The 13055-nt window shown below is 36.1% G+C and overlaps 1 protein-coding gene across 1 annotated transcript in view; it reads left to right on the forward strand.

Annotated features, from left to right (window-relative positions):
• LOC107673027 (neurobeachin-like protein 2) overlaps positions 1–13055 on the forward strand; it is a 76095-nt gene that overhangs the window by 59160 nt on the left and 3880 nt on the right. The window contains exons 36-55 of the mRNA XM_016466448.1: positions 869–993; positions 1208–1325; positions 3151–3311; positions 3925–4058; positions 4179–4286; positions 4480–4575; positions 5063–5187; positions 5420–5560; positions 6180–6310; positions 6405–6514; positions 7469–7586; positions 7673–7770; positions 8055–8168; positions 8319–8405; positions 9780–9889; positions 10305–10477; positions 11450–11544; positions 12337–12453; positions 12559–12720; positions 12808–12956. Of these exons, the coding sequence (XP_016321934.1) occupies positions 869–993; positions 1208–1325; positions 3151–3311; positions 3925–4058; positions 4179–4286; positions 4480–4575; positions 5063–5187; positions 5420–5560; positions 6180–6310; positions 6405–6514; positions 7469–7586; positions 7673–7770; positions 8055–8168; positions 8319–8405; positions 9780–9889; positions 10305–10477; positions 11450–11544; positions 12337–12453; positions 12559–12720; positions 12808–12956 (2472 nt within the window). The remainder of the gene's footprint in view (positions 1–868; positions 994–1207; positions 1326–3150; positions 3312–3924; positions 4059–4178; positions 4287–4479; positions 4576–5062; positions 5188–5419; positions 5561–6179; positions 6311–6404; positions 6515–7468; positions 7587–7672; positions 7771–8054; positions 8169–8318; positions 8406–9779; positions 9890–10304; positions 10478–11449; positions 11545–12336; positions 12454–12558; positions 12721–12807; positions 12957–13055) is intronic.

The following is a 13055-nucleotide window of genomic DNA, read 5'->3' on the forward strand; positions in this document are numbered from 1 at the left end:
ATATATATATATATATATATATATATATATATACATACAGAGAGAGAGATTTAAAGGGATAGTTCACCCAAAAATGAAAATTTGCTGTTAATTTACTCACCCTCATGTTATTCAAGGTGTAGTTGACTTTTTTCTTTAGTACATTAAAGAAGATTTTTAGTTGAAACCGTGGTCCATGGTGATTCATAAAATGCAAGTTAACGGCTACAAGCATTTTGAGAGTCAAAAAAGCAGCACAAGCAATACAAAACCAATGCCCATGGCTCCTGACAATATATTGAGGTCTTATGAAAATAAATTATTGGTCTGCAAGAAAGTGAACATTATTTACATTAACATTATATCGTCAGGAGCCACTGGTATTAATTGTGTGTTGCTTTTTTGACTCTCAAAGTGACGGTAGCCGCTGACTTGCATTTTATAACCATGGTTTAAGCTAAAAATCTTCTCTACTGTTCTTCTGAGGAAGAAAGTCACCTACACCTTGGATGGCCCGAGGGTGAGCAAATTAACAGCCAATTTTCATTTTTGGGCAAACTATTCCTTTAAGATAAATAAGCTTTAAAGTGATGGCTAAAAACCTTAGACTACATTGGAAATCTGGGATTTAAAATTTCATTTAAACCTGGAAAAATTTAGACATGGGGATTTCGGGGGATTTAAAAAAATAAAAATAAAACATTTAATATTAAGATTTTTCTCTAATTCTGGGTCACTAAAATATATTATAAAGTCCCAAGTAGAAGCAGTCAGACTTTTTCTGTCTTTTGTAGCTCACTGTGTTGAAGTGAGGTTCAGTTGTATACACTGATGCTGTATATTCAGGGATTATATTGCGGTGGACTGAGTGGAAGTGTTTGTGTTTCAGGGTTCAGCCAGAGGTGAAATGGAAACTGTCAAGTGCAGAGACGTACTCTAAGATGCGTCTGAAGCTGGTGCCAAATTACAGCTTTGATTCCCACAGTGATGCCAGTGCACTGAGAGATAACATGGGTTAGTATCAATGTGGAGAATGCCTCTGTAATCTGTTAAATGAATATTAATGAATTAATGATATTAAAAGAAAATCAATGGTTAATAATAGATCTGTTGGTAAAATCATTTTGCTTTGACTTGATATTTTCAAATAATCTCTGTCCTCTTGAACTCTCTGTCATTTCAGTGTTAATGTTTATATGTTGGAATGTTTTGGGTGTGTTTTCTGCAGGAGCCGACAGTCCCCGCAGCTCAACCGAGCCCATCCCTCTTGCAGTTGCCAAGGAAGCTAAAGTTAGTGACATGGAGGATGACAAACTAGAGGATGAGGATATTGCCTTCATTGATGAGTGAGTGTCCTAATGTAACTCTGAGCACTCATTTGCTTGGTTAAGTAAGTTATCTAAACCAAGAGATTTCAAACTTGTAAAATAAAAAGATATATAAAGACAATAAATATATGCTCAAAATATAAAGGCATATTTTCATGCATTTAAAACTATGTTAATAAAATAGATTAGCAAAAGAATAAAGTAGTTATGATTATATATTAATATAATTAATATCTACAGTAGGGATGTAATGATGCACCCCGAGCCACTGAAAATCTATAAAAATATGTGACGATTTAAGTCAGTTGAGATGTTAAATGAATCGCGATGTAGTTGGGGGTGGGAGTTTATATGAACATATCTCTGAGGGGAACTGCTGACTGTCTTTAGAAAAGTTTAGACTGTGTTTTCTTTTCATCTTGCCTCTGTGTAACCAAGGAAACGCTGTATCGCTGCTGTTCCATAAGCATAACCTGCTGTCAGAGAGTGAATCTGTGTTCTCATTCAGCCGGTCTGCTGTTTTCGTTATAGTTTCACAAAGCTAACATCAGACTTTTCTGTTTTTGCTTCAAATGTCGAAATTATACAATCTAATTTAAATCAAAAACTGCTCATGCTGCATGTATGCAGCATCTCTGGATCGTGATTAAAATGCTGTGTTCGCCTCTAATATTAAATGGAAAGAGCACAGGCAAAGACTTTTTTTATGTGAAGAGGTTTTATTTGTATTTTGTTGTTTATTTGATTTTGGATTTGTTTTAAAATTTCAATTTGGTTTTGTTATGTGACACATTTCAATTTCACAAAGAAATGTGGGGCATTTTTTCGGAGAAATAATAAAAGGACACCTTTTCATTTATAATTTGTCTTAAATCTCAGTTTGTTAAAAAATCGTGAGAAAAAAACAATTGTTACATCCCTAATCTACAGTTTAATTAATAGCCCTAAAATAGATATTATGTAAAACCATTATTTGCCTCAAATATTCCTTGAGTGGCTTGTTACTTTTACAAACATCAACAACAGCAATATGATACCTAATTGAAAACAAAAAAAAGTTTATATATAATAATAATAATGAGAATAAACAATTCTTCCAACAAATAATAAGCACATTCACTTAATATGTATTTTTTCTGCAGTTTATGATGGCTTCAAATGTAGCTCATCCTTTTTCAAAATCTGAACTAGGTTGTTCTGAATATCAGCACGGCCCAGTAAGTTTAATAAACAAGAAGTTAATATTGAGGAACTTACCAGTGTTATTTTAGTATTATTTATATAAAGTTACAGTATTTATTGATATTTTGAATTAGATCTATTTTCATATGTTCAGTTTTCATTTTATTTTTACTTTAAGTTTTAGTAATTTTGTTGCATGCTTTTGTCATGTTTATTATTTTATTTGTAATATTTCTGTTTAGTTTTAATTCAGTAGTAATTTTTATACATCAACTTATTTCAGTTAGTTGCCAAAGCAACATTTCTCATTTTTGTTTGTTTTTCTCATTCAAGTTTTTCATGAAATATTTGTAGTTTATTTAATTTCAGCTTTATTTCAATTACCAAACACATTTTTTAATAGTTTTAGTTAACAAAAGTCTGTTTAGTCTGTTTATTCATACTGAAAATAGTTCCTCAATGAAGTCAAAGCAGAATCATCTGTTACAGGTTCCAGGCAGCGCACAGTAGTGGTGTTTTTGTCCCTGAATCAGTGTTTTTGAATGAATCATTTGACTGAAGATTCAGCCTTTTTGATACATGCAAAGGCTTTGTGTGTACAGCTTTTGAGATGGGTTTAGTGTGATCGAGTGTGTGTCTGTGTGTGTGTGTCATTCCTCAGGGTGGAGGAGGGCGAGGAGGAGAGCCAAAAAGAAAAGCTGGTGCTCTCAGAGGAGTGTGAGCTCATCACTATTGTTGCCGTGGTACCAGGTCGTCTGGAGGTCACAACGCACCACCTGTACTTCTACGATGGCAGTAGTGAGAAAGAGGAGACCGAGGAAGGTGAGTAACAGCTTGTATTGCGAAGTATATCCCATCATAGCGCCCAACCCATTTTGTTTGTCTCTCTAATAAGACTCCATTCATTGTTCACATAATGACACTACCGGTCAAAAGTTTGAAATAATATATATATTTTTTTTATGTTTTATGAAAGAAGTCTCTTATGCTCACCAAGGCTGCATTTATTCAATCACAAATACAGTAAAAAAAAAAAAAAAAAGTATTATTGTGTAATTAAAATAACTATTTTTATTTTAATGCATTTTAAAATATAATTTATTACTGTTGATAGCAAAGCTGAATTTTTTGCAGCCGTCTTCATATAAGGATCATGTGACACTGACAACTGGTTTAATGGCTGCTAAAAATTCAGATTTGCCATAACAGGAATAAATTACATTTCGAAATATAGTAAAATAGAAAACTTTCTTTTAAATTGTAATAATATTTTACAATATTTCCATCAAATAATTGCAGTCTTGGTGAGCATAAGTGACTTCTTTCAAAAACATTAACAAAATCGTAATTATTCCAGATTTTTGACTGGTAGTGTATAGGATAAGAAATGATTCATGATTATAATGCGAATGCTCTGGACTGCCCATCTTTGTAGGCATTGGTTTTGATTTCAAGAGGTCATTGTCACAGCTAAGGGAAGTCCACCTGAGGCGCTACAACCTGCGGAGATCAGCACTAGAGCTGTTCTTCATCGACCAGGCACACTACTTCATCAACTTCAGGAAGGGGGTGAGCTGGACACATAATAACTGTCGCACTGCAGGAGAAGCTACAATGGAAAAGATGGCCACAAGCATCAGTGGCATTTGAGGTCTCTGTGTTTTTATATTTGTTTGGGTTCTCCCACAGGTGCGGAACAAAGTCTACTCCAGGATCCTGGGTCTCAGACCACCCAATCTGTTCTATTTTGGTTCTCGCTCTCCTCAGGAGCTCCTAAAAGCCTCCAACCTGACTCACGTATGTCTGATGCGATGCCAATATTTTCCATTTTTGCTGGTGGCTGGTTGGACTCTTTCCTCCCTTTTCCCCCATAGTTTCCTATGCCTTTCTATACTGTATCTGCCCATAAAAGCTGTCAAAAAACCCTACCCCCTCCCTCAAATTTTCTAAATATAACTATTCTTTATATTCATTTTTGTTCCTATTGCAGAGATGGGTTTGCAGAGAAATCTCCAATTTTGAATATCTGATGCAGCTCAACACCATTGCTGGTCGCACATACAATGATTTATCCCAGTATCCAGTGGTGAGTTCTCACAGAGCTAGCGTTGTTTTGACATTTTTTTGTTTTGTTTTTGTTTGGTTTGTCGTGTTTTGTGTTTTGTTTTTGTTTGGTTTGTCATGTTTTGTGTTTTGTTTTTGTTTGGTTTGTTATGTTTTGTGTTTTGTTTAGTTTAGTTTTCTTTAAATTTTTATTTTTTTTTTTCAAACCGCTTGTCATATGCAGTGTCGTGGGGATGCTATGGCCTACCCAGAATTTGAATTTAATTTGTTTTATTTTATTGAATTTTAATTTATTTTATTTTATTTTTTAGTTTCGTTTTTCAGTCTTTGATTTCATTTAAAAAAAAATTTATATTTATTTTAGTAAACCAAGATTTCATTGAATGCATTTAATATCCATTTTGCTGAAAAAAAAATGCAAATGTGCATGACTGACACTTTTGGTGTTGGTGAATAGTGTATGGGTCACATATGTTCTCATTTCTTCATGTGCATGTCTGTATTCTCAGTTCCCCTGGGTGTTGTGTGACTACACATCTGCTAAATTGGATCTGGAGGACCCAGCTGTTTTCAGAGATTTGTCCAAACCCATTGGTGTCGTCAACCCTCGACATGCACAGAACGTCAGGGAAAAGTGAGACAGTGTTGCAGTCCTAATTGCAGAATTCCCGGTATCAAAGAATGTGTAACAAAACTAGAAAAATGGATAACAATACCACAAGCCGATATCTACATGATATTGATAAATATATTCAAATTTGTAAATAATAACAGATTGTTCTATAATAATATAAAGCAGAGTAATGTAGAATCTTTTGAGCATTTCATCTGATTTTCTAAATGTCTTCTTGTTGTCGTTTGATTAGGTATGAGAGTTTTGAGGACCCAACAGGCACTATCGATAAGTTCCACTATGGCACACACTACTCTAATGCTGCAGGCGTCATGCACTACATGATCCGCACAGAGCCCTTCACCTCATTACATATACAGCTCCAGAGCGGCAAGTAAGACACACATACTCGCACACCACAGCTAAAGCCAGGGGTGTCCAATCTTGCTCCTGGAGGGCCACCTTTAACTCAAACACACCTGAACCAGCTATTCAAGGTCTTCAGGATTACTAGAAACTTACAGGAAGGTGTGTTGGGGCAGGTTAGAGCTAAACTCTGCAGGATGTTAACCCTTCAAGAGCAGGATTGAACACCCCTGCTCAAGGGCGTGTGCTGAATCCTGCTTTCGGACACATTTGTATTTTAGGATTTCTTTTGTACTACTGGATACTTTTGTACACAAAAGGTGTGCTTGTTTATTCATTCCAAGGGTACCTGAGGCACAAATGGAAATTTGACTCTAAAATCTTTATAAAGTCATTAAATAAAATGCCTTCTAACTGATAGTTGAAGTTAGTTGAATGGTTTTAATACTCCAAAAATATAACACTAAGTATCCATACAGGAACGTGGATCGCCACAATCAAAATGTGAATATATTAATAATATTTTAATTTGGCACCCCTTAGCATTAACCACTAGGTTGCAGTGGTGTTTTCCTGATGGTTAAGTAATCATGTACATTGTCCTATGTTTGGGCTGCACTTATAAGTGTGATTGTGTGTGTGTTTAGGTTTGATTGTGCCGATAGACAGTTTCATTCAGTAGCAGCAGCGTGGCAGGCACGGATGGAGAGTCCAGCTGATGTCAAGGAGCTCATCCCAGAGTTCTTCTACTTCCCAGAGTTCCTGCAGAACATGAACGGTCAGTGTGTCTCTCTGTAACTTCTCAGTGATGAAAACCACACTGGCACTGCAATTTGTTCAATGGATTTTGAATTGTAATATGTCGTGTGCAGGTTTTGATCTGGGCTGCTTGCAAATAAGTCAAGAGAAGGTCAATGATGTGTTACTTCCTCCTTGGGCGTCTTCGCCTGAAGACTTCGTCAGGAAACACCGCAAAGCTTTGGTGTGGAAACAGATACAATGCACTGATTTCAAAACATAGATACTAAACACAACAACACATTTTTTTTGTAAATATGTTTTGTAAAATACAGAATACTCTTAAAATACTATTTACTAACCATCTTATAAATCGAGTGGGTGAGTCAGATGTTTCAGTAACTGCTCCGGCAAATTCAAGTGATTTGTTAGTTTGATTCAAACTTCTTTTTGAGTTATTTGTGGAAGGAGTAGTTCACCCAAAAATTACATTTTGCTGAAAATGTACTCGTCCTCAGGCCATTCAAGAGATAGATGAGTTTATTTCTGCATCAGAAAGTTTTGGAGACATTTAGCATTACATCACTTGCTCACCAATGCAGTGAATGGGTGCCGTCAGAATGAGCGTTCAAACAGCTGATAAAAACAACACTATAATCCACAAGTAATCAACATGACTCAAGTCCATCAGTTAACACCAAGAAGTGAAAAGCTGCATGTTTGTAAGAAAACAAATCAATCAACTCTCTTCACTTGTAAACGGTGTTTTATCTGTGCATATATCTCTCCTGATAAAGCAATATTATGGATAAAGGACTACATGTCTTATTGATCAATTTATTTAATACAATCATACAGCTTTTCACGATGTTAACTGATGGGCTGCAGTCGTGTGGATTACTTGTAGATTATTGTTATGTTTTTATCAGCTGTTTTAAGATCATTTTTGAGTGAACTATTCCTTTAAAATAATCAGCTCATAGAAGTCATTTGCTTGTGAATCAGACAACATTTGTGCTATGTTTTTGGATACAACCAGCAAACAAAACTATTCTAAAATTATTATAATAGACTTTTTATGTCATCACATTCAATTCAGACTGCAGATTAGCAATGGCAATATAAAAAATGCTTTTAAAACACACACTCTTTTGTTCTTTATCTGACACACTCTCCTTGTGTATCTGTGTGTTTAAAGGAGAGTGAGCATGTGTCTGCTCACCTGCACGAGTGGATCGATCTCATATTCGGGTATAAGCAGCGAGGACCTGAAGCGGTGGAGGCTCTCAATGTCTTCTACTACTGCACTTATGAGGGTAAGAGACCTCTTATGAGTTCGTATTAGTTTAAACATGTTCCTGCATGGAAAATATGACTGATCGCTGTGTGTTTTGGCTGTCAGGTGCAGTGGATCTGGACGCCATAGCTAATGAGACCGAGCGCAAGGCCCTGGAAGGCATCATCAGCAACTTTGGCCAGACGCCCTGTCAGCTTCTCAAGGTGGGACATCAGACAGATGTTTCCATCTCTAGTCAGCATAAGCTTCATTTTATATGAGCTTCCAGGTTTTCTTTTTTTTTTTTTTTTTTTTAATACTAGTGCTTGAACTTACTTCATTTATTTGCCATCAGTTGCAAGTTTTTCATCTAATGTTTATTTTATTTCAAAAAGCAGAAATGTTTTTCATATTTTATAGTTTTAGTTAATGATAAAAACCCTGGGTCTGAAGGCATTTGTGTAATATGTGTAATATGGCACAAGTGAAACCTCTGTGTGTAATTCAGGAGCCCCATCCTCCCCGTATGTCAGCAGAGAATGCATTCAGGCGGAATGCCCGTCTGGACATTCTGCCCCCCAACCTTTTTGATCAGCTCAGTAAACTCCGATCTTTTAAGGAGGTGAGCCTGAATTTATTAGTATATTATTTGAGCTGAATAATATGCCGAAATACAACTTTTTGAGCACCGTGTGCTAATGATTTGGTTTATAGAGTTGCTGTGTGAAACTGTGATTTGTGTTGTGATTATTTTTGATGTTGGTTCATGTAGGTGGTGAGCGATGGTCTGCCGTTAGTGCAAGCCGTGGTGCCCAGAAATCAAACCCGCTCCTTCATCATCCCTGGTTCTGACATACTGGTAAGATTATTTCGTGGTTATGTTCACTTGTTGTGTACTAATTTTTGAATAGGATCAGAACCAATCACATAGAGCAGGAGTTTGAGGATCAAGAGGGTCTGTGGAAGAGGGTGTTAGTGCAGTGGTTCTCAACCATGGGGCCAGGGGCCACTAGGGGGCCTCAGCAAACTTGCAAGAGAGCTCTAAGATGACTTAAAATTATGTAAAATAAGACAAAACAAGCATTTTTCTAATGAATATGCATTTTTCTTTTTATGTCAATCTCTCAAATATTTTATGGGGTAGAAATTTTGAGTAAAAAATATTTTAAACATCCTTATGCTGTAAATCTGGCCTTTGAAGCTTGTTGTGGAACGTGGGGGAGGCCTTGGAGTTAAAAAGGTTTGAAGTCACTTTGCTAGAGGGTTTGTGGAAAGTTTGAGAGGGGAATAAAAAAAGGTTTTGTGGCTATTATTTTATATGCTGTTTTTTATTATTTTAAAATAATGCAATACATTTTTTTTTTTTTTTCATTCTTCTTTCAGGAATAATAAGATTATTTTTTTGCAATAACAAACTTTTTTTAAAAGAAGAAATAAAAAATATCTGCATTTAGTCTGAAAAATCTGTATTTTTGTTGTTTCTATGGAGATGTTTTAGCGGTTTACTTCGGATCAACAATCTCGGTAAAATTGCTTTAGAATGATATTTATTGGGAAAGCACTGTACAAATGCATATGAATTAAAAATGTTACTCTCAAGGTTTATACATGAAAGATTACTGTAATAGTTGACTTATAGGGATAGTTCACCCAAAAATGAAAATCCTGTCATCTTTTACTCTCCCTTGTTCCGAAGTTGTTTCAAATCTGTATGAGTTTTTTTCTTCTTGTCGAACACTAAAGAATATATTTTGAAGAATGTGGGTAAAAAAAACAAAAAAAAAACAGTTGATGATCCCCATTGACTTCCATGGTATGGAAAAAAAGTACTATGGAAGTCAGCGGGGCCCATCAACTGTTTTGTTACTCACATTCTTAAAAATATCTTTTGTTTTCAGGAGAAGAAATAAATTCATACGGGTCATATTTTCATCTTTGAGTTAACTATCTATTTAACACAAAAAAAAAAAAGTCCAGATAATATTATAATGATTTGCTTTGTCTTTAGTACAGTGCCAATATAAGAACTCTAAAATTGTTTTATTTAAATATTATAAAAAAATGTTGGCAACAACATTTTGTCTGTCTCACTCAATATTGTTTTCACTCTGCATATATTTTAGGAAGTGGGCCCTTCACAGATCATATTTAAGACTTCCTGACATCAATACGTTTGTTGCAGAACAGATAGCTGCATCCGAATGTGTTTTGAATGGCATTTGTCCTGTTTCAGGTGACAGTGAGTGCTAATGGAATGATAGGCACTCATAGCTGGCTGCCCTACGACAAGAACATAGCTAATTATTTCACCTTCACCAGAGACCCCTCTGTGAGCAACCCAAAGTAAGTTTGAACATGTACACATGTCTAAACACATTATATAATCATGTTCGGAGACTTAGTGATGTCATATAGTTTTAAAGACAAGAGGTTTTGATTAGGCAGAAAGCCTTATTTTTATAGTGACAACATTGGTCTTTGGATAAATAATCAAACGCAGCTTATAAACAGCAGCTCTTTGACATTAAGCTCTGGTGGTTTGGCTTCTTTGGTCTCTATAAATGTTCTTCAGTCCAATTGAGTCCTTTGTTGTAAAAGCTAATTTGTTTTGCCAAGCCTTTCTTGTTATTTTTGAGTGGTTTGCTAACATGTGTCGAATCTGATGCTTAAACAGAACATTGGTCTATTTTGAATGCTCTCCCACTGACATGTTTAGTCCCATTTGTTGGTACTAACCTTTTGTCTGATCTGTTTTTAGGACCCAGCGGTTCCTCAGCGGGCCGTTCTCCCCAGGGGTGGAAATCGGGTCCCAGGTGCTGGTGGTGTCCACTGACGGGCGTCTGCTGTTCAGCGGGGGGCACTGGGATTGCAGCATTCGAGTCACTATGTTAGGCAAGGCCAAGCTGGTGGGCAGGATCTGCCGTCACATAGGTGAGAGCCGTCTGTCCGACGCAGACGTACTGAAATAATACAGAGCCAAGGCGCAGCTGTAGGCGTTGGAATGAGCTTGACGGAGTTGTTGAGCTGAATCCTAAATGAAATGAGCTGCTGTCAGATTTGGCAGAGATGTTTGTTGAATCATTTGTTGCTGAAACAGAAGCATTAACCCTGTAAAGCCTGAAATAGGACAAAATGTAAAAAAAAACAAAAAACAGTTTGCTTGTGTTTTTGATGATTGTAATATTTGATACATCAGGCATTTATGGCTCATATAATATGAGGCCCAAACTGGTAGCTTGTAATATAAATCAGTAAGATCGTTATAAATAGTATAGCAGGCTACTTACATAAATGCATTTAAAATCAGCTGTCACTCTATATCTCCCAATAATATGTCTTAAGATGATCTATAAAAATGCTTCGGTTTATGATCAAAGCTCTGTAGTTTTTATTGTGGGGGATAAAAAGCAATTACAATACCATGATGATTGAGAGATGTACAAATAAACATTCCTCAAAATCCTGATAGATCATATTTGATATTCACATTTTAACATGATTTTTCTAAAAAAAGAAAAAAGAAATGATGTATGGATAATCAAGTAAACCTAAGTTTGATCAGTCCAGTTACTAACAATGTAAAGTTATGAAAAAAAAGAAAAGAAAACATGAAACATTAACCTGAAGGTGGACATTTTTAGAATTATACTAAAAGGCCTTTTACTTGCTAAAAAGTATAAAGTGCAGAAGGCATGTAGTAGATTGTGTGCATCAGGTGCATTGCTGATTATATAATGCATTTGATTATGTATGGTGCACATTGCTGATTATATAATGCATTTGATTATGTATGGTGCACATTGCTGATTATATAATGCATTTGATTATGTATGGTGCACATTGCTGATTATATAATGCATTTGATTATGAATAAATGTTATGATGCATTTTTGTGGGATGTAGATGTGGTCACGTGCCTGGCTCTGGATCTCTGTGGTATCTACCTCATCTCTGGCTCACGAGACACCACCTGCATGGTGTGGCAGGTCCTACAGCAGGTTTGCTCACACAAAATACTTATAATTAGATACCAAGTTAATACAAAAATAAAAGGGTGTGAAGGGTACATCTGCGCCCATGAGCAGTCATTTAATTTTAACTGAACGTACACTACTATCATTCAAAAGTTTGGGGTCAGTAAGATTTGTTTTTAAGATGTTAATACTTTTATTAAGCAACGACACATTACTTTGATCAAAAGTGACAGTAAAGCAGCAAATCAGCATATTAGAATGCTTTCTGGAGGATCATGTGACACTGAAGACTGGAGTAATGGCTGTTGAAAAGTCAGCTTTGCCATCACAGGAATAAATGGCATTTTTAAATATTTAAAACATAGAAAGTTGTAGAAAACAGAAATAGAAAGGTTATTTTAAATTGTAGTAATATTTCACAAGAGTGCTGTTTTTACTGTATTTTTTATCAAATCCATACAGCCTTGTTGAGCAGAGACTTTTAAAAAATAATTAAAAAAAAATATTGCACAGACCCCAGCATTTTGAATGGTAGTGTAAATAGCCAGGAAAAGAGGTCTGATGTGTCAAAATATCAAATTTGTGCTTTAGACCTAAATATATCTTTTATATTTAGTGTGTAATATCAGGATGTTTTCTTGAATTATGTGCTTTTATGTGTTAAGTGTTTTGTGAATTATGTGTTTTTTATTTGCTTGAATAATAACTTGAAGCGTTATTTACCTGAATTAGAGAAAAAATAGTCAGCATGGTTATGTAGTATAACTAGTGACTGAATCAGAGTATGTTGTCTTTTTTTTTTTTTTTTACCTGTAGGGTGGTTTCTCTAGCGGTCTGTCTCCACGGCCCGTGCAGGTGCTCTGTGGACATGATCAAGAGGTCACGTGTGTCGCCATCAGCACTGAGTTGGACATGGCAATCTCAGGGTCAAAGGTCAGTTTAGATGAGACCACTTCTTAAAAGTCCCTTCAGAAGTTACTGCATTGCCATTAGGGCTCATGAGTTTTCTCTCACATGCTCTCTTTTTCTTTTGCTCAGGATGGCACAGTGATCATGCACAGTGTGCGTCGTGGACAGTACCTGCTTACCCTGAGACCGCCGTGTGAGAGCTGCCTTCCTGCCCCTGTGGCACAGCTGGAGGTCGGAATAGAAGGGCACATAGTGGCACAGACTGTTATGGAGGGCCGCTCTGCTGGAAAGGTGCTGATAGACAATGTTTGTCAAAAGAAACAAGTCTTTTTGAGTTATTGTGAGAATGGAAATTAACACATGGTTTTGTGGCTGTAGGAGAAGTACGCACTGCATGTGTATTCTGTGAATGGCACTCTCTTAGCATCTGAGACGTTGGACGAGAAGATTTCAGCTTTGCATCTGGTGCCTGACTACCTCATCGTGGGCACACAACAGGGGAACCTTCACATTCGAGAGTTGTACAGGTATGGTCGTTTTAAATGTACTGTACACCTTGTTTAAAGGGGTCATATGATGCGATTTCAAGTTTTCCTTTCTCTTTGGAGTGTTACAAGCTGTTCGTG

The sequence above is a fragment of the Sinocyclocheilus anshuiensis genome, unplaced genomic scaffold, assembly GCF_001515605.1.
Source record: "Sinocyclocheilus anshuiensis isolate Anshui unplaced genomic scaffold, SAMN03320099.WGS_v1.1 scaffold248, whole genome shotgun sequence".
Taxonomy (NCBI): Eukaryota; Metazoa; Chordata; class Actinopteri; order Cypriniformes; family Cyprinidae; genus Sinocyclocheilus; species Sinocyclocheilus anshuiensis.